The 23,620-nt window shown below is 45.0% G+C and overlaps 3 protein-coding genes across 5 annotated transcripts; 1 reads left to right on the plus strand and 2 right to left on the minus strand.

The window, feature by feature from the left end:
- Window positions 1-1,151: 1,151 nt before the first annotated feature.
- On the plus strand, window positions 1,152-5,510 carry irg1l (immunoresponsive gene 1, like). Its single transcript, XM_037263105.1, is given in 7 exon segments — window positions 1,152-1,167; window positions 2,392-2,481; window positions 2,570-2,757; window positions 3,153-3,245; window positions 3,549-3,754; window positions 4,434-5,289; window positions 5,291-5,510. Coding segments are annotated over 7 exon segments (1,539 nt in total). The 3' UTR covers window positions 5,381-5,510.
- A 57-nt stretch (window positions 5,511-5,567) lies between these two features.
- On the minus strand, window positions 5,568-8,108 carry glod5 (glyoxalase domain containing 5). 2 transcript variants are annotated; one of them, XM_037262511.1, is made up of 5 exons: window positions 7,865-8,108; window positions 7,581-7,736; window positions 6,071-6,226; window positions 5,836-5,982; window positions 5,568-5,798 (listed from the first exon to the last, which is right to left on the minus strand). In XM_037262511.1, the coding sequence occupies exons 1-4, from the start codon at window positions 7,919-7,921 to the stop codon at window positions 5,851-5,853; spliced, it is 501 nt and encodes a 166-aa protein (XP_037118406.1). In that variant the 5' UTR covers window positions 7,922-8,108; the 3' UTR covers window positions 5,568-5,798; window positions 5,836-5,850. The 2 variants fall into 2 exon arrangements, with proteins under 2 accessions (XP_037118406.1, XP_037118405.1); XM_037262510.1 differs by having other exon boundaries at window positions 5,568-5,982.
- Window positions 8,109-17,075: 8,967 nt separating this feature from the next.
- rlim (ring finger protein, LIM domain interacting) lies at window positions 17,076-23,202 on the minus strand. 2 transcript variants are annotated; one of them, XM_037261952.1, is made up of 5 exons: window positions 23,043-23,202; window positions 21,808-22,034; window positions 20,624-20,728; window positions 20,196-20,543; window positions 17,076-20,135 (listed from the first exon to the last, which is right to left on the minus strand). In XM_037261952.1, the coding sequence occupies exons 2-5, from the start codon at window positions 21,974-21,976 to the stop codon at window positions 18,823-18,825; spliced, it is 1,935 nt and encodes a 644-aa protein (XP_037117847.1). In that variant the 5' UTR covers window positions 21,977-22,034; window positions 23,043-23,202; the 3' UTR covers window positions 17,076-18,822. The 2 variants fall into 2 exon arrangements, with proteins under 2 accessions (XP_037117847.1, XP_037117846.1); XM_037261951.1 differs by having other exon boundaries at window positions 17,076-20,543.
- Between the last annotated feature and the right edge of the window lie 418 nt (window positions 23,203-23,620).

Consider the following 23,620-nt stretch of genomic DNA (forward strand, 5'->3'; position numbering starts at 1 on the left):
TGCAAGCTATACCAAAAAATATGTAATGGTGACTGAGGGGGATCTGAGGGATTGTGGAGATGGTGAGCAGGAGAAACAGCATGTTGTGGGTCAGTTCCAAAACATCCATTTTCAGGCTCCCGCAGCAAAGCACTAAGGCTGCCACCACAAAGAACCAGTTCCCTACCATCGGGTCCCTCCCAGAGGTGATTTTGGTATCGTCCACGATCAGAACAGATGCCACAAATTCATTCCAAGCATTGATCAGCCAATATGTGGCATGAAATCCAAACTTAGTTGTGTGGTAGCAATCTTGGCGTAGATGGGCGTAGTAGCTGGATAAAAGCTGTGCGCCTGTGATGATAGACACCCAAGTAACTCCCAAACCAAAGGATCTCATGAACCCAAAGCTGTAAAATGCAAAGATGAATGGTGCCACAGTGTCACAGAAGAAAACCCAAGGCCACGGGTTTCTGCATACCTTTGTGTTTTTCTTCTTTTTCGGTGCCAGGGCTCGGAGCGTTTGGCTGAACTGAGCGTACCAAGCAGGAGGACATTAAACAGAGGTGTTCCAAAGCCTTGATAGCCAGACGTTGAGTCAGCCCTTTAATGAGTAGTGCCGCTGAGCCATAGATGGCAACACCAGGATGAGCAACTCCAAAATCCCGGATACCACAAGAGCCCATGCACCTGACACCAGAGCTGCTGCTTCAAAAATTAAAGTGGCTGTGATGGCCCCGAAAACAAAAGGCATGATGTAGTTGACTGTGGCTGAGCAAAAGGCAAGAAGAGCCGATAGCGAGATATACGGGACCAGACCAGCAATAGCTGACTCCTTTAAGGACAGACATATATAGCACGGTGGGATCTCCATGGATGCATTGAATTGTGTCATGTTGGTGGACAGAGACACGTTGCTTGTTATTGGCGGTGGCGCTGTGGAGTTAGCGGAGAAGGCGCCAAAGTAGATTCGAGAGGCGCCATAACTTCCCCAAAGAGCGGCGTAGCCAACAAAGGCAGTGCCACTCAGATGATCATATTTTCGGAAGGACAGCAGGCCTGCCACCAGTTGACAGATACCACCAATCAGGATGAGATGCACACCTAAATAAAGGTCACAAATAAAGGTCATGAATCAAGCCACAGTACGATATTTCGTCATCATTCGTGATATGACTTTACCGGCAAGTATGTTCTCCACACCCTGTGGTGCCACACCAGAGTGTGCTGTACTAAAGTTCTGTAAAAGTACAAGGAATGCACTGATTCCATTTGACAGCATTCCCAAAACTCCTGGCTCACTGTAGAAACTTGCAGGAAAGCCGTCTATTGTTGTCATGATATAATCTAGGTGGGGAAATGGATACATTCAGAATGCTGAATCAAGTATACTGTAGTATATGTAGTTTTTTTCTAAGATTATGTAATTTATTAATTCAAAATCTTAACTGTCTGTAACACCCAGGTAACTTTGTACGTTTTTGACTATAAATACCTAAAATTACAGTTTCTGGTTACGCGGAAGTGACCTGCTTTCATAACAACAGAAACTTTGAGCTTTTTTTCACTCCAAAGTATAGTACAAACTAGCATCTGACAAAAACAATTCAACTTGATTTATAATATGTCAGTCAAAAGATAATGGAAGTTTCGGTTTGAACAAAAGCTTACAAATAAGTGTTTTTGAAAGATGGTTTCAATAATATAAAGAAATCAGGTGAGCATGCTTTACCCTCATCAATATCTTTCAAGAGTAGTTTGTCCTGACAAGAAATTATTCCTCCACTGTCAAGTATGTAACCAAACTTGACATAACAATGTGGCCATACAATATAACATGCAATTAATAACATTGATATTCTTTAAATATTTAAGCGTTATCAAGGTCCTACCTTTTGAAGATGTTCTGATGAAATGTTGATCTTCTTCCAGGCTTGGATATATTATATATGCTTCCTGAGAGTGAGTGGGATGGATGACAATTCCCTACACAACAATCCTGAACGCTCCGCAACCCGAGAGATGATGTCATGGAACTCAGCTGAGTCCCACACCTTCCTCCTTTTTTTTTTCGTTTTCTAAAGAAGGTGCTGTTGATTAGGATAATGATGACATGCACACTGTTGAAAGTCCTTCCTTGAATCCGATGATATTGTGTTGTGGAAAATACGTGCTCTTCCTTGTTCCACCTTCGTCACTATTGTAAGTCCTTGACTATATAAGGCTGGTCCCCGTTTGGGCGGCATCAGAATCCGTTTTCATCTGCGGACTACAAAGTTGCTACGTCGAGAAGAAACTTAGAAGACACCTGACTGAAGCGATGAGCTGCTTACTACAGGTACACAGTCAGATGTTTTTTTTTTTTAATGACCAATCAATCAATTAATTTTGCTTAGAAAATTGAATTAACAGTATGTTTGAAATTATTTCATGATTTATCTCTGCAGAAAGCCATCAGACCAATATGGGCTGTCAAAGAACTGCACAAGTCTGCAGTTGAGGGTAAAGTCATGGCAACAAGCTTCTTTACCACAATGTCCTAAAGCATCTTCTTAATTTCCCAATTATGCTTCTTTTTCACGCCATGTAGTCTTGAAGCAGCCCTCCCCTGAGGACACGGTGACGGCGAGTTTTGGAAAGTTCATCAGTGAAGTAAAGCCTCAGCACTTGTCGTCTGTCGTCCTTCATCGCAGTAAGAGGATGGTGCTGGACAGTATCGGAGTCGGGCTCCTTGGCAGCACAACAGATGTTTTTCGACTGGCACTGCAGCACTCCCAGGTGAGTCTGGAGAAGAAAAAAAAGAGATTAAATATCTTCTTCTTTTTTTTTTTTAATTGATGGCTATCTAAAATAAGGTGGCATGCAGACAGATGAGAGGTTTGGAGTAATCCCTAGTTATGACATTTGTGATAAATGCCGTGGCCTTCTTTAGTGAATGTCAAAGAAGCGTATTAAGCAACTGAGGAGTGATGAGCCTAATTAATCATTTGAAGCTCTTTGGCATGCGTGTGTGTGTGTGTGGTGTTGCGTGTGTGGTGTGTGGTGTGTGTGTGGTGTGTGTGTGTGTGTGTGGTGTGTGTGTGTGTGTGTGTGTGTGTGTGTGTGTGTGTGTGTGTGTGTGTGTGTCAGTGATGACTCCAACTGTTTACCTGCCTCCATCTTACTCCCTTCAGCTCCTGTACGCCCATCATGACGTCAGCTCTGTCTACGGACCCGAGGGCACCAAGCTCTCGCCAACACTGGCGGCTTTTGTCAACGGAGTGGCGGTGAGCACGACCAGCTGCAACCGGACAAATACACCAGACGCCGGTCCTCAAAACAAAATGAAACATTTTCAATTCATACAAGGAACAGTCTTTGGGGAAAGCATTTACACAAGGTGTTGATGACACCAGAGTGACTTCACTAAACTAAATTACCAACTATTAAACTAGCAAATAATGTTTTGGTTTCTTAATAAGTCAACAGGCGCTTAAGCTGACATTTTCCCTGATTCAAGTTTTCACCACATGCAAATAAAAGCGCCTGGAATTGGAGTGATATCTGATTATTCCTCTCCTTTGATACAGACTCACTCCATGGACTTTGATGATACATGGCACCCCGCCACTCATCCCTCCGGAGCAGTGCTCCCCGCTGTGCTGGCTCTCAGCGACATGATGCCCGCCAATGGCAAGCCCAGTGGTCTGCACTTCCTGCTGGCTTTCAACGTCGGCATTGAGATCCAGGGCCGACTCATGAGGTTCTCTAATGAGGCTCATAACATCCCCAAGCGGTGAGGTGGTAGGCACATGGGTCAAAGTTCAGTACTAGCTGTTTTGTAAGGCTAACTATCAACAAAGATAAAGAGCATGTTTTGGAGGGAAGATTTGACATTTAACACAAGAGAGCTAGTCGTGGTATTTTACAAACTTTAGGCCCTGTTTTCGTCTAGCGCGGGAGTTTTCAACTGGTTTTGTCCAAGGGACCAAGAAGCAACTCCAGGATCACTGCTTTGGTGGAATATTATTTTATTTTGCTTCGAAGGAGAATAGACCTACACAGGCTGTTTATTTGCATGTTTGTCTATTTGGGGAATCTCAGCTACATTTGACAAAATTTGGATGGGTAAATGATTCACAGAATTAGCTGGAAAATAAATTAAGTCTAAGTAATAAATCCATTTTATTTTTAAAAATGTTACAATTACTTTCCATTTCCAATTTCGCGGACCACTTGCAATTCCGCCACGGACTACTGGGGGGCCACGAACTACCGGTTGTCAATCCTGGTCTAGCACAAAGTGCTGTTAGCTAAATCTTAGCCAAACAAAGCAGCTCCACTGATGGAACTAGCATGAAAATTAGGTTTTCATGTCAAGCTCACGTGCTCTTGTCTACGAAGATAGAGTCCTCTGCATACCTCAAATATGGACTGAAATACCAAAATGCTATTTGTGTGTCTACTCTAACCAGGTTTCACCCTCCCAGCGTGGTGGGGACAATGGGAAGTGCAGCAGCTTGCGCTTGCCTCTTGTCACTGAGTCCGTCGCAGTGCAGTCACGCCTTGGCCATCGCTGCTTCTCTCTCTGGGGCACCGATGGCTAACGCTGCAACTCAGTCCAAGCCCATGCACATTGGCAATGCCTCCCGCTTGGGGCTGGAGGCAGCTATACTGGCCTCTCAAGGACTTGAGGCAAGTCAGCTAGTCCTGGATGCTGTAGAAGGGGTTGCTGGTTTCAGTGCTTTCTTCAAAGACTATGCGCCGCAGCATTTGGGTTCACCCAACCATGGTGACCATGTGTTCTTGCTAGAAGAGCAGGATATAGCATTTAAGCGCTTTCCCGCACATCTGGGCATGCACTGGGTGGCAGATGCCGCAGCCTCGGTGCACAAGAACCTCGTGGGTTTCGGTCCTGGAACGGTGACCCCGGCTCACATTCAGGCCGTCCTGCTCAGAGTTCCTGACTCCAAATACATCAACAGGCCTTTCCCAGAGTCGGACCACCAGGCCCGCCATTCTTTCCAGTTCAACGCTTGCAGTGCTCTCCTGGACGGCGAGGTGACCGTGCAGTCCTTCAGCCCGGAAGCCATGTCTCGTCCTGAGCTCCTCCAGTTACTGAGACGTGTCCGCGTGGATCATCCCCACGACAACCCAGCCAATTTCAATCACATGTATGGTGAAGTCCAAGTAGCGCTTGTTGGGGGAGACATCCTGAGAGGGCGCTGCGATACATTCTATGGTCACTGGCGCAAACCACTGACCAACGAGAGCCTGAGAAAGAAGTTCAGGAATAATGCAGGTGCTGTGCTTCCTACAGATAAAGTTGAGAGAACTAATTCAAATGATAGAAGACATGGACAAACTCAACGACTGTACCCTCTTCTCTCACAACTCAGTAAAAATCCGGGATCACCGCTGAATGTCTCAATGTATACATTATAATGTATTTAAATATGGAGCAAAAAGAGATATAGTCAAGTACACACATAGTATGTTGCCATAGCTGCAAATCAAGATATGACTTGCTTTACTTCATATCGTATGTCAAACATAAAACCTTTATGACTATAGATGCTTTGTTTCTATTAATAAAGCTATTTGCAAGCATGATTTCCAAAATTAGCTTTATTGAATTCTCATCTCTCATTAAGAACAACAAAGTCAAGGCCGGATGCACCTTGCATTGCTTGGGAATAACAATGAAGTTGCAATGTTGTCAGACTGTCCTGAGTTGAATTAGAGAAAACACAACCTATGTACAAAGCCAAGATGACAAATTGTAGAAGTTGAAAAGACACAGATTAAGACCGCAGTGAGGAACCCGGTACCAAAAAGAACGGCCCGCCGCTAATCTCTCAAGAAAACATACATTTTGAAAACAAATCTGTTTTATGGTGTTTCTTGATGATAATTGGACACTTCAATGAGGTTGCCATCCGGATCTCGAAAGTACAGAGAGGTGATTGTCCCCACCGCTCCCGTCCTGTCCACCGGGCCCTCCTCTATCTGCACCCCACACACCTACAAATGGGACAATGACAGGAGCTGGGATGAATACATAAACAACTTCTACCACACAAAATAATTCCATATCAAAGGAGAGCCAGACCTTTAGGTGTGCAGCTACAGTAGTCACAGGGGTTTTGGTGATGAGACACAAGTCTGCAGAACCTGGAGTCGGATGCTTAGCCTTGGGCTCAAATTCCTTGCCCAGCTGGTGAAGGTTCAACTTTTGCTTCCCAAAGCTCAGAGCTTTACGGTCCCCCTTCATTGGTGAAGCGACAACGGAATGTTTGAGTGAGGAAAGTTGCCCCAAGTAATTCATTAGCGGATGAGCGCAGCTTGAGATATGTGCCATACAATTGAATTCTGCCATCTGGTGGGGGTTCTCTCAAATAACACAACAGCCTCATGCATAATTCCTTAATGCTTCACAATGGTAGTTTTGAGATTTAACACATTTCTCCATAACATAATTGATTCTCTGTACAGGATGGAAACAAGCACTATAATATATCTGAGAGAAAATATTTATTATTTTTGGATGGATGATGGACATCAGATGTATTATAATTTTTTTTTTTTAAAAAACTCCAGTCCAATTTGGTTTTGTTCTGTGGACTTATTTATGGTGTTGAGATATGAGATTTTGTTAAGCAAGTATGATTTGCCTCTAAGAGCTGTTGATTCTTTTCCCCTCCTTTATGCTTTCAGAGCTTTTGGTAGCAATGTGTCACTACTTGTTTGTTTTCTTTTGGTTGTTAGGTAATGTTTGGGGGGGGGAAACAAAAGTCAATTTGTGTTGAGCATTTCTCCACTCTGAGGGTTTGTCCAGCTGCTATTTGGTTGAGTTGGAGTGGATTGGTGTTTGTGCTGGTTTTGGAATTGGGACAGGGAAACCATGTCTTAAGTCTTGTGAAAATGGACAGAAAAGCAAAGAGACAGTAATGATTCATGTCATAACATAACTGCTTTTTGCACTTCTGGTTGGATGTCAAAGTTCTTTTCGCTGTACTGTACTTGTGCTGTACAATGACAATAAATTTGAATCTAATCTAATCTAAATACACAAAGAGTGACAATACCTACGGAATTATAGCATATGAGGATTTTTTTTGAAGGGGGGGGATTATTTTCTGTAAATGGAATTCAAAACTGATATCATCCTTTCTCTATGACAAGTTTTGAACAATAGAACCCCTGTTTTCAATATGAGATTAATGTAAATATGAATTTTTATATTTATTTTATTTACTATGTAAATACAATTCTAAGATTGAGTGTATGTAGAATTTACACCTGTAAGGCCATGGTTACAGGGTTAGGAGAAATGTCAGCAGTCTTCATTCATACAAAAAAATTAAAAAAAATGTTGGCACACCAACAAAGTACAAATCGTCAGCCACATAGCAAAATTGTCCAAGCCATATTTCAATATGTTTGAGTCTTTTGGCTTACTTGCGCCCTTGTCTGGTTGAAAATTTTGTTACAAACAAAAAGTGTGTACTGTGTAGTAAATATTGTGACTACTATACTGATATACTACTTGACTTCTTTGAGTCTCAAATCTACCCTAATCCGAAAATATTGCCCGGATTATTCACCAATTGGCGGCATACCTTAAACGTGACAAGATCCATGCCCAGAGCAGACGTGTAAAACTTGACCGTGTCCGGCACACTTTTCACAGTCAGCACTAAATGGTCCAAATGGCTCACTTCTATCGGACATGTCCCTTTGCGTTTTACGGCTTCTTGCGTTCGAGTAAAGTCTTTCTGAAAGAAAACAGCGCATGTTAAATCGTACGTTTACGTCTGAGACATTTTCATTTTAACGTTTCGACCAATAAATTCAGACGAGTGAAAATTGTTTTATCATGATGTGTCGCTCTTTTTATTATTACCTTAAGCAAAATCCTCTGGACAGTCCAAAAACGACAGGCAGTTCTCTGCAGTGCCATTATGCAACTGCACACTTCCTAGTTGTGCACCTTTCGCATATTGAGCAGGGCGTGCAGATCGAGCGAGTTTTGTTTCATTTTAAACCTAGCAACTACCGTGAAAATATTTCGTGGTCGTTCGTGATTCTAAATTGTATTGTGCGGAGTAGTGTTGGCTCGTGAGTGAACGATTCGTTCAAAAAGACGATTTTGTCTTCCAGTGAACGAGATTGAACGAATCACTTCCTAAAGTGGTTCGTTCTTTTTTCCGTTCATATGACTTCAACCAGTAGGTGTCGGTAATGTGCATTGAAGCTGGTGCCACCTCGCCGTAAAACAAAACGAAGAAGGAAATGACGTAACTTCCCGTTCACGAACGAGTGAACTGCCTTCCCCTGCATCAACAGATCAGTCAGTGAACGTGTTGCGTCTCCTGGCGTGAACTATGTAAGCCAGAATGTAGATTTACGATTTGCCAAGGAAAGAAAGAACCACTCACTGAAACACCACGTCTTTTATGCACGTTTTCTCCAAGCTAACGGCTAACTTTAATGCATGAAACAGGTTCTACTGCAGGTTTGATCGGTCCTCCCACACAACAGGACCTCTTGCAGCACAATCTACATACTCGCCTCCCCCCACAACCGCTCTGTCCACATCTCCTTCACCGTTGTCACCTACTCTCTCTCTTGCTGAGGCCGCGCCTGCACTCCAGATCCGTGAGGAGGAAGTGGACTAGATGTTTCGGAGACAAAAGATCAGGAAGGCACCGGGCCCAGACGGCGTGTCAACTTCCTGCTTGAAAGTCTGTGCTGAGCATCTGGCAACCACTTTTGCACGGATCTTCAACCGTTCCCTGGAGCTGTGTGAGGTGCCCTCGTGCTTCAAGAGCTCCACCATTGTTCCAGTGGCCAAGAAGCCCGCCATCACAGGTTTGAATGACTATAGACCTGTCGCTCTGACATCTGTGGTCATGAAATCTTTCGAGAGGTTAGTGCTGAACCACCTGAAGGATGTCACGGGCCCCCTGCTTGACCCCCTCCAGTTTGCCTACCGGGCAAACAGGTCGGTGGATGATGCGGTCAACATGGGACTGCACTACATCCTGCACCACCTGGACACCCCAGGAACGTACGCCAGGATCCTGTTCGTGGACTTCAGCTCGGCGTTCAACACCATCGCTCCTGACATCCTCCAACAGAAGCTCATCCAGCTCGCCGTGCCTGCCTCCACCTGTCAGTGGATCACCAGTTTCCTGACCAACAGGAGACAGCGTGTGAGGCTGGGGAGGAGGTGGAGCGGCTGGTCCACTGGTGCAGCCAAAAACACCTGGAGCTGAACCCGCTCAAGACCGTGGAGATGACAGTGGACTTCAGGCGAGACCCTTCACCACTTTCACCCCTCACTATTCGCAGTAATACTATTCTCTCCACAGACACCTTCAAGTTCCTGGGAACCACAATCTCTCGGGACCTGAAATGGACCGGCCACATAAACTCTGTCCGGAAGAAGGCCCTCTGCTGGGCCGCAGAGGCTGTACTTCCTGAGACAGCTCAAGAAGTTCAACCTGCCGCGGGAGCTGCTGAAGACCTTCTACACTGCCATCATCCAGTCTGTCCTCTGCACCTCCATCACTGTCTGGTTTGGATCGGCCTCCAAACAAGACAAGCACAGACTGCAACGGACAATCAGGACTGCAGAAAAGATCATTGGAATCAACCTCCCATCTATCCAAGACTTGTACCTGTCCAGGACCAGGAAACGTGCAAGAAACATCTCTACAGACCCTTCTCACCCAGGTTGCAGTCTGTTTGAACTACTCCCCTCCGGACGGCGCTATAGAGCTCTGTACGCCAAAACCAGCAGACACAGAGACAGCTTCTTCCCCCAGGCTGTTGCTCTGATGAACTCACACCACTCTTAGAGTCTCAGAGTCATTGCTGTGCAAAAACATCCTGCTCTCCACACCTTTTTTGAATTGTCTACACTGTTTGTATTATGTGTCCTCTCTGCATCCATTGCAGCCTGGTCATCCTGGAAGAGGGACCCTACCATCTGTGGTCTCTTCTCAAGGTTTCTCATTTTGAGTTTTTCCTTGCCCTCCTGGGAGTTTAAGATCAGGGGATGTTTGAGAATATTTGTCATTTTTCACATGTCCTGAGTGTTATTAGTCACCTAAATGTTGAACAGAGGCTGTGATGTACCGAAGTCAAATTCCTTGTTTGGCACGCTCAAACATGGCGGATAAAAACTCTTGAATCTTGAATGAAGGGATGCGCCGTTATGCAACAACGGGGAGATTATGCTTCTCTTTGGGTAATCTTGATTTTATAACACTTGTAGTAGTTTTTCAATAACGTGTATGCATATATACGCCTAAATATTGTTATCCAATATATCTACTGCAATTTCACATTGGATTGCTGGTTTGAAATTTACTTTTATTATTATTATTTTAATAAACATTTATGTTAAAACTTGTCTGGTGTTTTATTCCTTGTTTTTATATTCGCCAATTAAAACAAAAATCAGACATTTGGTTAACTGCTTTATATGACATGTGTAGGTACACCTCATGGACACTTCAATAGGTACACTACATGAGGTAAAAAAAAGAATAAATAAATAAAGGGTTAATTGCACAATAAAAGCACATTCAAGCATTTTCTCTCACCTGGGATCGAACCAAGATCTTACCGAGCAAAAGCCCGGGTCACTAACCAGTCGGCTGTTTCGACATGATAGACTACGGTTGAATGCACTGTTTTGTAATAGTGATGTGCATCACAGGCCAATAGGGAAAAAGCTTAAGTGAAAGTGAAAAGTGCCACACCCGCCCTCACCCCCATCTCCTGATTGGCTGTTTGAGCTGTGACGTCACTTGGACACTCCATTAGGTACACCGCCATTTTCAAGTGGACCTAATAATATTTATTAGGGAAATATCATGGTCAAAGGTCACAGGTGTCAAGCTCTAGTCCTCGGGGGCCGCGTTCCAACATGTTTTCCAAGTGACCCTCGTTAAGCGCACCTGCGTGAAAAGTTTTTGGTCACTTTCACGTTCCGCAGGAGCTAAAACTTTTCACGCAGGTGCACTTAACGAGGGAATCACACGGACACTCCATTAGGTACACCGCCATTTTCAAGTGTACCTAATAACAGGCCACTTTATTAGGGAAATATCATGGTCAAAGGTCACAGGTGTCAAGCTCTAGTCCTCGGGGCCGCGTTACGACATGTTTTCCAAGTGACCCTCGTTAAGCGCACCTGCGTGAAAAGTTTTTGGTCACTTTCACGTTCCGCAGGAGCTAAAACTTTTCACGCAGGTGCACTTAACGAGGGAATCACACAGACACTCCATTAGTTACACCGCCATTTTCAAGTGTACCTAATAACAGGCCACTTTATTAGGGAAATATCATGGTCAAAGGTCACAGGTGTCAAGCTCTAGTCCTCGGGGGCCGTGTTCCGACATGTTTTCCAAGTGACCCTCGTTAAGCGCACCTGCGTGAAAAGTTTTTGGTCACGTTCACGTTCCGCAGGAGCTAAAACTTTTCACGCAGGTGCACTTAACGAGGGAATCACACGGACACTCCATTAGGTACACCGCCATTTTCAAGTGTACCTAATAACAGGCCACTTTATTAGGGAAATATCATGGTCAAAGGTCACAGGTGTCAAGCTCTAGTCCTCGGGGCCACGTTCCGACATGTTTTCCAAGTGACCCTCGTTAAGCGCACCTGCGTGAAAAGTTTTTGGTCACTTTCACGTTCCGCAGGAGCTAAAACTTTTCACGCAGGTGCACTTAACGAGGGAATCACACGGACACTCCATTAGGTACACCGCCATTTTCAAGTGTACCTAATAACAGGCCACTTTATTAGGGAAATATCATGGTCAAAGGTCACAGGTGTCAAGCTCTAGTCCTGGGGGCCGCGTTCCGACATGTTTTCCAAGTGACCCTCGTTAAGCGCACCTGCGTGAAAAGTTTTTGGTCACTTTCACGTTCCGCAGGAGCTAAAACTTTTCACGCAGGTGCACTTAACGAGGGAATCACACAGACACTCCATTAGGTACACCGCCATTTTCAAGTGTACCTAATAACAGGCCACTTTATTAGGGAAATATCATGGTCAAAGGTCACAGGTGTCAAGCTCTAGTCCTCGGGGCCGCGTTCCGACATGTTTTCCAAGTGACCCTCGTTAAGCGCACCTGCGTGAAAAGTTTTTGGTCACGTTCACGTTCCGCAGGAGCTAAAACTTTTCACGCAGGTGCACTTAACGAGGGAATCACACAGACACTCCATTAGGTACACCGCCATTTTCAAGTGTACCTAATAACAGGCCACTTTATTAGGGAAATATCATGGTCAAAGGTCACAGGTGTCAAGCTCTAGTCCTCGGGGCCGCGTTCCGACATGTTTTCCAAGTGACCCTCGTTAAGCGCACCTGCGTGAAAAGTTTTTGGTCACTTTCACGTTCCGCAGGAGCTAAAACTTTTCACGCAGGTGCACTTAACGAGGGAATCACACAGACACTCCATTAGGTACACCGCCATTTTCAAGTGTACCTAATAACAGGCCACTTTATTAGGGAAATACACGAGGTTTTCACTTTCAGTTAAGCTTTGACCATGATTTTTCCCTAATGAAGTGGCCTGTGATTAGGTACACCTGAAAATGGCGGTGTACCTAATGGAGTGTCCGAATGACGTCACAGATCAAACAGCCAATCAGGAGGTGGGGGTGAGGGCGGGTGTGGCACTTTTCACTTTTACTTAAGCTTTTCCCTAATGAAGTGGCCTGTGATTAGGTACACCTCATGGACACGTCAATAGGTACACTACACGAGGTAAAAAAAAAAAGAAATAAATAAATTCGCCGCGCCCCCTTATGTATTTACACATAAATACTTTCATTTGTTTGCATATGGGTACGCATACAAAGCTTGGTTCCAATTCTAAAAGTAGATTTAGGTACATGCTTACATTTGGGATCGAACCAAGTTCTTAGCAAGCAAGAGACCGTGTCACTAACCAGTCAGCTATTTCGACCTGGCGTTCCTTGGCCGTCTGCAGTTTTTTGTACTAGTGATGTGCATTCCAGTTAGAATCGGTTCACTCAAAAGATTTGTTCAAAAGAATCGTTCAACGAATCGTTCGCTACACTTGTTTATTTATAACAATTTGTTTGAACGAATCTTTTGAGTGAACTGATTCTAAAGATTCAGTTCACTTAAAAGAACTGGAATGCACATCACTGTTGTGGATAATGTAATACGTATAATCACCATCTGTTCTGCATTGAGAACATCATTTGTACAAATGTACATAACAAAATTTACAGCAAAACGTAAGTGTGAGTATATGATTTTATTAAAAAGTAATACATATTTTTGTATGCATAAGCGTAATGTAAAATTACAGCGTATGTGATTTGCCAAGGGACGTAAAATCTATTGGGGATTTTATGCCCCCTGCTGTTCCTTTTGATGTTTACATTGAGTGAATGAAACTATCTTCGACTGCTTCTAAATTCCAGGTGAGAAGGCCAATTGCAGAGGCGTAGCCAGGAATTTTTCCAGTAGGGGCGCACGCCCACAGGGAAAAAAAATCGAACATCACCCACGCCGTTCGCTGATCGCTAAAACAACATCCGGGTCCGGGAGGCAAACGGTGAACATCGCGCACATAGAATAGCGCAAGCACATTCGCGTAAGACCGAAAGAAAAAAGCGGCATGAAAATGAAGAATGGAAAAAGCTCGATTTTTTTCAACCGGGGCGCAGGGAGTCCTAACCGGGGCGCCGCCCCGGCTCGCCCTGGCTTGGCTACGCCTCTGGCCAATTGGTTTGTGACCGTTTATGTGCTTTGTTATTGCTTAGCACACATTGTTACCATCCGTTCAACTATTTGATCGTCAACAATTGCACGTATTTTTATTATTATTATTATTAACACTGGCCAATCCCCGTTTTTCGTGGAGAATGCTTATTCGTGGTTTATCTCCACGGAGTTGAAAAAAAAAATCTCGTTATTTTCCCCCAATGAATTTATAACAGACGCCAATTATGCGCATTTTTTCATTATTTGTGGGCAGGCCCTGTCCTCCTATTCGAATAGCCAGTTTCTACTGTATATGTAAAACAAAATGAAAATAAATTGGAAAAAAAAAACGTGAATATCACAACAGATAGAGTTTAGCACATCTGCCTCAAAGCTTGACTGTTGGGAACTAAATATCAGCTCTGCCTCTGGCCTTCCAATTCAAGATTCAAGAGTTTTTATTCGCCATGTTTGAGCGTGCCAAACAAGGAATTTGACTTCGGTAAAACACACCCTCTGTTCAACATATAGGTGACTAACAACACTCAGGACATGTGAATAATGGCAAAAACAGTGTAGACAAATTCAAAAGGTGTGAAGAGCAGGATGTTATTGCACAGTAATGTTATTGCACAGTAATGCCTCTGAGACTCTATGAGTGGTGTGAGTTCATCAGAGCAACAGCCTGGGGGAAGAAGCTGTCTCGGTGTCTGCTGGTTTTGGCGTACCGAGCTCTATAACGCCGTCCGGAGGGGAGTAGTTCAAACAGACTGCAACCTGGGTGAGAAGGGTCTGTAGAGATGTTCCTTGCACGTTTCCTGGTCCTGGACAGGTACAAGTCTTGGATAGATGGGAGGTTGATTCCAATGATCTTTTCTGCAGTCCTGATTGTCCGTTGCAGTCTGTGCTTGTCTTGTTTGGAGGCTGATCCAAACCAGACAGTGATGGAGGTGCAGAGGACAGACTGGATGATGGCAGTGTAGAAGGTCTTCAGAAGCTCTCGCGGCAGGTTGAACTTCTTGAGCTGTCTCAGGAAGTACAGCCTCTGCTGGGCCTTCTTCCGGACAGAGTCTATGTGGCCGGTCCATTTCAGGTCCCGAGAGATTGTGGTTCCCAGGAACTGGAAGGTGTCTGTGGAGAGAATAGTATTACTGCGGATAGTGAGGGGTAAAAGTGGTGAAGGGTCTCGCCTGAAATCCACTGTCATCTCCACGGTCTTGAGCGGGTTCAGCTCCAGATGGTTTTGGTTGCACCAGTGGACCAGCCGCTCCACCTCCTGTCTGTACGCAGTCTCATCACCGTCCTGGATCAGTCCGATGAGAGTGGTGTCGTCTGCATACTTCAGGAGCTTCACAGGAGAGTCATCTGAGGAGAAATCATTGGTGTAGAGAGAGAAGAGCAGTGGGGAGAGGACGCACCCCTGAGGGGCTCCAGTATTGGTGGTCCGGGTGTCAGATGTGATGCCCTCCAGCCTCACACGCTGTCTCCTGTTGGTCAGGAAGCTGGTGATCCACTGACAGGTGGGGGCAGGCACCGCAAGCTGGATGAGCTTCTGTTGGAGGATGTCAGGAGCGATGGTGTTGAACGCCGAGCTGAAGTCCACGAACAGGATCCTGGCGTACGTTCCTGGGGTGTCCAGGTGGTGCAGGATGTAGTGCAGTCCCATGTTGACCGCATCATCCACTGACCTGTTTGCCCGGTAGGCAAACTGGAGGGGGTCAAGCAGGGGCCCGTGACCTCCTTCAGGTGGTTCAGCACTAACCTCTCGAAAGATTTCATGACCACAGATGTCAGTGCGACGGGTCTATAGTCATTCAAACCTGTGATGGCGGGCTTCTTGGCCACTGGAACGATGGTGGAGCTCTTGAAGCACGAGGGCACCTCACACAGCTCCAGAGAACGGTTGAAGATCCGTGCAAAGGTGGGCGCCAGCTGTTCAGCGCAGACTTTCAAGCAGGAAGGTGACACGCCGTCTGGGCCCGGTGTCTTCCTGGTCTTTTGTCTCCGGAACATCTGGCGCACTTCCTCCTCGCGGACCTGGAGTGCGGGCGCGGCCTCTGCAAGAGAGAGAGTGGGTGACAACGATGATAGAGGTGTGGACAGAGCAGTTGTGGGGAGAGGTGAGTATGTAAATTGTGCTGCAGGAAGTCCCGTTGTGTGGGAGGACCGATCAAACCTGCAGTAGAACTTATTCAGCTGGTTAGCAAGCCTTGGGCTCTCCACAGGACGGGGGGTTCGTTTCTTGTAGCCCGTGATGCTCTGCAGACCTTTCCACACTGTTGAGGGATCAGGATTGGCAGAGAGGTGTCTCTTCAAGTTCTCCCCGTAACACCTCCTGGCTTTCCTGACCTCTCGGTTCAGTGTGTTTCTGGTCTGCCTGAACAGGTCGCGGTCGCCGCTCCTGTAGGCCTCCTCCTTGACTTTGCGCAGCCTCCTGAGGTTCGGTGTAAACCAAGGTTTGTCGTTGTTGTACGTGCAGAAGGTCTTAGTCTGCACACACAGATCCTCACAAAAACTGATGTATGATGTGACAGTGTCAGTGAGTTCATGCAAGTCTGAAGATGCAGCTTCGAAAGCTCCCCAATCGGTGCAGTCAAAGCAGGCTTGGAGGTCCTGCCTTGACTCCACTGTCCACTTCCTCACAGTCCTCACCACAGGCTTAGAAGTTTTTAGTTTCTGCCTGTAGGCCGGGATCAGATGAACTAGACAGTGGTCCGAGAGTCCTAAAGCTGCACGAGCCGCAGAGTGGTATGCATCCTTGATCACGGTGTAGCAGTGGTCCAGAGTCTGAGCCCCTCTGGTGGGACACGTTACGTGCTGTCTGTATCTGGGGAGTTCGTGTGCGAGGTTCGCCCTGTTAAGATCACCCAGAACAATGATTAGTGAGTTTGGTAGACGTTTCTCCATGTCTGTTACCTGGTCAGCCAGCATCTGCGTGGCTTCACTCGCACGTGCGTGTGGTGGGATGTAAACAGCCATGTAACATTGCATTTACAAGATGTAAATGTTAAGTTTACATGTTTTCCTCATGGTTCCGTTGGCTAAATACTTCCCTGAACATGCGAGGTTAATTGCATTGTCCCAAAGGGACAAAACCGTAATGAGAACTTTCGATGGAGAAAAAGATCAGATGGGTAAATGCAATTCGATGGAGAGCAGGTTGCTTGAAAACACACCAACAACCATAAGTAGAGATGGAGAGGCTTCGGTTGATCTTCAGAGCACCGTACATGCGTATGCCGTATGATCTGATTGCACTGTATCTATGTCACAGTGTAAAAATTGCCCCTTTTAACCTCAGCAATGCGAGCCTGCACATAGACGATATTCACAGACTTGATACCTACAATGAATTAGTGGCATAACTTGTTTAATTCAGCAGTTAGTTTCCATTCAAACCCAGTCAAATCGGGTGGATCACAGAACAAGGCCAAGCATGGCCCAAAAGAGAACATATGGTTTACATGTTTAATACACAAGTTTGTGGTCTTCAACAATAACAAAATCTTGCATTAATTTTCAATGGCTGCAAAACAAAGTGTGATAACAAAGAACTGGATGAGTGGAATGTTGTCCTCCACTATCTTGCCCGTGCTATTGTTCATCAATATTGCCATCAATGCCGAAATCCTCTCAAATTGAAATTTCAACACATTTAATAAGGCGATAAATTTGTATTGGTGATTGCAACCATTGATAACAGATTTAATAATAGCATATATTTATATAATTGCTCTGTGTCCTTTGACTTTTGCATGTATTGCACTGTAATGGGCATCTGAGGCTGGAAATCTCAACAGTTTTTGTGTGATGAAAAAGTTTGCAAATTACTGTTAATATTCCATCTTGAAATGTGACGGTGGAGCCGCATCACATTTCGCTCTGTATGAAAGTAGACTAGGAACTAATCGAACCGTTGACACAGAAACCAAGCATGTTATGCTTTTTAGTACTGGTAACATGTTGAAAAATAACATGTCAACAGCACAACTTTAAACCAATATGTACAACCAATAGAGACAATGACATCTCTAACTCCTAGGATCGAGGTTTTTTTATTGGCCAAATTTACACAAATCCCGTTTTTTATGTGACCTGTTTTCCATGTTCTTTTTGCCTGAACAAGCATCTACGTACTGCATTTTATAAAACAATTACACAGGTACATCATGCCATATAGTTAATAAAGATGGCTGTGTATACATGAAATGGCAGCGCAACAATGTCCTCATTTGGCCGAAACAATCACTGCATAAAATTGGTAGACTGATCCCAAATCTGTTTAGATGTATATTGAGGGTTGCCCTAGTAGACACAAACATTGGCCAATAAACCCCGAATCTCAGAGTTGATTTACAATCCAAAAAAACTGATACAAAGCATGACTCAAAATCAAGCCTATTTACAGCTAATACTTTGACCAGGAGTAATTGAACTGTACCAACAGACCTTATGGCAGATAAGGCATTGTTTTGGAGCGAACTAAAGGGGAGGAAGTTTGAGCTGCTCGAACTGATTTTATAAACAAATGTTTTTTTTCTTGAGAATTGTGGCTCTCTCTCTCACAAACACACAACTAGATTCAGTGCAAAAACTGAACAGTCGCTAGGGGGTTAAGATTCAAACAGCATGCGCAGTGTGGGGCTAACTTTGTATAGGTGGAAAGTAGCTTTGTAATAGTGACGTTTATTGACAAGTTGCTAGGGTCCGGACTAGGGTTGCAATGGTAAGCCAATTTCCATGCACAATAACCAACTGCAGGTATAACGTTGTGCCCGATCTTTTCTATACTGTATAACTGTAGCTAAAACTTCAAAACATTCTTTAATATGCAACTTGGAAATAAGGATTAATTGGGAAGGAGAAAGATGTACAAAGGTAGATTCTTCGTTGGAAAGAAAATGTACACGCATTGCATCCGACAACCAGACTACCACTGCAACCCTAACCTCCGCCGGTGCCAGCGTGGGTCAACCCAAATCAAACTGGTGACTACATCAAGCTAAACTTGCAAATGGAATGGATGGTATAGATTTCAACCAGGACTCTTTTCTTTGAACTTGGGTTACAATATCATTTGTGTGAGACCGCCGCCATGAACTACACTACGCTCTCTCGATTGGTAGACACCAGAACGGCCCTGCGACAGATGGGGCAGGTGGAGTTCTCCGACAGCCAGCGATCGATGCAGTGCACGTGATACTCGTGAGAGCAAGGAAGCTTACGGAGCTTGTTTCCTTCCGCATACTCTGTTATACACACACTGCAAGTCTTCAAGGCGTCACTCTCGCCAAAGTTGCGCATGGCGAGGTTGTCGATCTGTTCTTTGGTCAGCCCTTGGGGTTGGTCCTCATCTTCGTCATTTAAGAGAAAGAAGTGAGCCAATCGAAGAAGGGGCAATGAGCTTGGCTCCTCGAGGTTGATGGGCGGTCGGGGTCGAGCCCGGCCGCCGGCTGCCGGTGGAGCAGCGGCAAATCCTTCATCCATATCGGTCTCAACCGTCCTTGCCCTGACACCGGCGACCGCGGGTGGTTCGTCAACAACGGGAGCCTCGGGAGTGCTAGCGTCGAGGTTATTGGAGTTTTCAGCCAAATCTGCCGATGCATTGGCTGCACGATTGGAATCGGAAGAATCAGAGTCTGAATCCATGAGGTAGCCGAGCTCGCCGAAGCCCGTCATGATCTGTCGAATCATAGACTGAAGAGCCATTGAAGTCGCCTCTCCCAAACCCGCATCCGAGATTCTGCGGATAGGGATGCGAATTGTGCTGACGTAGGTTCGCACACCGGCGCGCTCCGAGCGGGAGAAAGTCCTACGAAATCCACCACGCTCACTTTCATACAGAAATGTGTTGTTTGAGTTCTGCGAGCGTGAACGGGTCCGACTGGCAATGCTGTCCCTTTGGCGATACTCGCCGGGACGCACGCGACGCACCTGGAGATCAAGCATGATAGTAGGGGGCCGTCGTCCCGTTGCACCCCCTTCGACGCCACTTTCTCCTTCATTAGAGGAAACACTTTGGCTCTCAGGCGTTTGTTCAGTTTCAGGCTGGGACTGCTGACTATCCCTCTCAGCAGCACTTTGTCTAGAAACAACATGCTGTCGAGTCCGAGAACTACCTTCCACTTGAGGCGCGGGTGGAGTGCTGATATCGGTGCTGGGGCCTTGAGACGTTTGAGCTAAGCGGGGATTGGGGAGCTCTTCGAGCTGATCTAATCGAAGAGGGGAGCGGCTTCTGGCTGTACGAGCCCGGGTTCTGCATGGTTCCGAACTGCGGCTGCGAGCCCTTCTCTGTGCTCTACGTAGGGATACGGAAAGCAGAGGGTAACTTGGCCCGACAACTGGTGAGCTGTGAGGTTCTCCGTGTGTCTCATTCGAAACAACCACCTCAGGCTCAGGCTCGGGCTCAGGCTCGGGCTCAGGCTCGGGCTCAGGCTCGGGCTCAGGCTCGGGCTCAGGCTCGGGCTCAGGCTGAGGCTCAGGTTCTGGCTCTACGACGACAGCCATCTCCTCAACAACTGGTTCTTCCACCACTCCTGTCTCCATAAGAACGGGTGGTTCTGCATTTCCTTCCACTTCTTGAGACTCTGGAGGCTGTTGCTCTCCTTGGGCAGCTGCCTGTTGCTCAGCTAAGGTGCGATTCACGCTGATTTCCAGGCTGAAGCGGAAGTCTCCACTGTTTGGATTGGTCTGACTTACTGCCCTCCATGACTGGTTTCCACGATGACCAGTTCTGGTTGTGTTGCCTGTGCGCCTTACAGTGTTCAGCCATTCCAGGAGACTATCTCCATTAGCGGGGTCTTCGGAGGTTTCTGGTTGTTCTACAATTTAGAGAGAGATGTCAAAACATTTCAAGTTCATCTCTATTTTACCAATTAGTACATTTTAAAGGAAAAGTTACCAATGGGCTCTTCCACATTTTCGGTACGAGGCGTGTTACTCTGCTGCTCTGCACCATTTTTGATATTCTGAAGTCTACTGAACAGCTCGTCCTCGGTTGCCTCCCCTGAAAAATAATTACAAACACAAGAAGAGCATGTTATCAAAAAGACGAATTGCTCTTTGTCTAACCTCGTAATTCCCTTAGGCAACGTCATTTGTTCATTCCAAACAACGACTACGACACTAACGTGCACACCGTTTTGCACTTAAATCCAAAGATCAGTAAATTTCGAAGAAACATATTCCAACAGAATCCAAAACCTTTTATCGTCTTCCACAACAGGAATAGAATCAGAAACACTTAACACCTAAACAGTGAACAAATCCATTTTGCATTTATGTGCCCCATTCTTTATAAGACGCAACGTTTCTAGAGGTGCTATACTGCAATAAATACACAGGACATAGGAGTTGCAAATTCATCCCATAGTCCATAGAGTAGTTTTCAAAAATACTCATCTGTAGAGCTGTTTTGTTTCTTTCAAGCACAGCAACAGGACAATGCTTAAGACCTGGACTTACCAGGGCATGCCACTGTCCAGTCAATGCCCTCGCCTCGCAGGGTGATCCGCTAAAAGGATGCTCCAAACTTATACTCTCCCTCCCATTGTCCTGGGACACAAACGGATTGGTGTCTTCAGTAGCGCGCCAAACTTGCGGCATTTTCATCATAGTGTGAAAACCAAGCTTCTTGATCTTAACGCTCAGCACACCATCTTCCCATAGTACAGGCAAAAAAAAAAAAAAATGTTTAACTGATTGTGGAGAGAGTGAGAAAGGGGGGGGAAAAAAAAAAAGAAAGAAGTTCTGATGATCACATAAATAGTGCACACTTGTGTAACAGTCGAAAAACTGTGACTGACTGGCATATTTTGCTAAAGTCGAATTTTTAAATCTACAAAAAAGAAATAAATGTTGCTATGACACAAAACTAAACCAAGCCCTTTTTGGGAAATCTGTCACTTAAACCATGTGGTTTGAATCAAGCCACTGACACCTAAACCAGCAGATTACTTATTGGACATACGGAACAGAATGTTTAGGCAGCCTTAGGCCAACCTTTGGATTAAACATCGGAAATTAGAAATTGAGATGACAGATTGGCCAGTGAAATCAACTACCCGTGAAATCAAATATTATTACCTGGGGTGCCCAAAAGATTGTTGTCCCTCATGAGACGGTAGTCCTCATCACTGAGATTGTTGACAAACTGGTAGAAGGCTTCTTCTCTGCCGAGACGATCGAGCTGCCTCCTGCGCTGCGACTCGGGCTGGTCACTGCCATTCTGCTCTGAACTGTCAGACCCTTCCATTGATTCAGAAGGGGAAGAGGTCCGGGAAGATTCTCCAGGCTCCAGCAAGATTTAGATGCTGCATCAAACACAATTATTATATGTAACAATGATTCAGGACATGGTGTCTACATCTTAAGACAAGCTAAATTCAAGACTTTTCTGGCGGCATTAGAAATAAAATGTCGCATTTGGTAATTTAGGGACTTTTTAAAAATCCACAGGAACCCTTTTAATTGTTAGTGGTCACTGTTGTTGACAAATCGGGTGATTAAAAAAATAAATAAATCTGTGGTTCAATAAATGAAACGGCCGGATTCTAGATCTTTTAAATTCAACTGTAATATAGTGGGAACAGTACAATTTCTTGTCATAATATTCCAGGTCGATACTCGGTGAATTAGAGATGACAAAACCCCAAACTTCAAATTAGCTCGGTCAAGCCGTCCATGGAACATATACTGCATAAAAGACGAGTGGAAAAGTCTCATTTCAATGTAAGACTTTCATGAATAGAGGTGGAAATCATAAAATGGCATCAATAGCTTAGCTTACGTACATAGAGCTAAACACGCGAATTGAGCACGGACGCTGTTGTTGTACTACTGCAAATAATGTGGTTGAAACCACACGATGAACACTTGCCGTTATTTAATTAATTTATAACATGTTTTATTAGCCTTATAGTCGAACAAGCCGAGACAAGGGGCTAAATGGGTTCGATGCTAACTAGCGGAGCAGCAGCTAGCTACGTAAGGTTCAAATGGGCCTTTCAATTTACGTTACGAGAGCGATTTACCTTGTAGGAGTTGTTAGTATCGCAACATTGTCGTGGACACATACCAGGCGAGGTCAATCGCAATCGTAAAGCGGTTAGTTGACAAAGCTCCATTAACGTTCAACCACGGGATGGGTTTGTTCCAAATTCATAAAGTGTAGTGTCATGGATAGCCACTGTTGAGCTAACTAAGCGTTGAGCAGCGTTCTCAACCAATACTCAGCAAGCAGATCAGGACCGATTTAGTTCGCTGGAAATAATACTACCAGAAAACATACACCGTTCATCTGAATGTCACTGTTATATTACCTGTTCGGTGACAAGACTAATCTTATAATGGTAGGTCCCAGTGGTGCTTCCGATAACCTTTGAAAATTATTGACTGCAACGCTAAGTGTAGTTTCAAGAGTCCATTTTGTTTCTTTTGGGAACGCTACTGCGGTCTTCCGGTAATGTGGGCATTATTTTCCCCGAGTTTAGTATCGCAGGAGTATCTGATGACGTACCACGGCTATTTTATAGGTCGAATCAATGGAAAAGCCGCTGCCTGATAGACCTAGTTCAGGACATACATATATGCTAAAGCGGGAATAGGAGTGTATTGTTTGGTTTGAAACCAATCACAGTTCAGTCACAGCGTCACGGTGTGGCTACAATGCAAACTACAGTCTGGTGACACTCAAAACGCATTTACACGGAAATGTTTCTTCTTTACGTTAATGCGGATGTCAAGACCCGAAAGCGTCACTTAAGAGTCCAAATAAAATAGATGTGAAAATAATCTCTTTTCCACCAACAGATCCCCTTCATAGTGAGATATTTATATAATGTTTGCGTTGTCTTTATTTGGAAAACAATTTTTGACAGCAATGTGTCAGCAACATTAT

This window comes from Syngnathus acus, chromosome 10 (assembly GCF_901709675.1).
Source record: "Syngnathus acus chromosome 10, fSynAcu1.2, whole genome shotgun sequence".
NCBI lineage: Eukaryota > Metazoa > Chordata > Actinopteri > Syngnathiformes > Syngnathidae > Syngnathus > Syngnathus acus.

Bases quoted from the DNA above. Each gene is read 5' to 3' on its own strand.
- glod5 (XM_037262511.1), bottom strand. From the start codon at position 7,921: ATGGCACTGCAGAGAACTGCCTGTCGTTTTTGGACTGTCCAGAGGATT. The intron at 7,737-7,864 runs GTAATAATAAAA...GTTTTCTTTCAG, and splicing joins TCCAGAGGATTTTGCTTAAG to AAAGACTTTACTCGAACGCA. The intron at 5,983-6,070 runs GTCTGGCTCTCC...TCCCATTTGTAG, and splicing joins CTGTAGCTGCACACCTAAAG to GTGTGTGGGGTGCAGATAGA.
- rlim (XM_037261951.1), bottom strand. From the start codon at position 21,976: ATGGAAGGGTCTGACAGTTCAGAGCAGAATGGCAGTGACCAGCCCGAG. The intron at 20,729-21,807 runs GTAATAATATTT...ATTATTTTTCAG, and splicing joins CAATCTTTTGGGCACCCCAG to GGGAGGCAACCGAGGACGAG. The intron at 20,544-20,623 runs GTAACTTTTCCT...TCTAAATTGTAG, and splicing joins AAATGTGGAAGAGCCCATTG to AACAACCAGAAACCTCCGAA.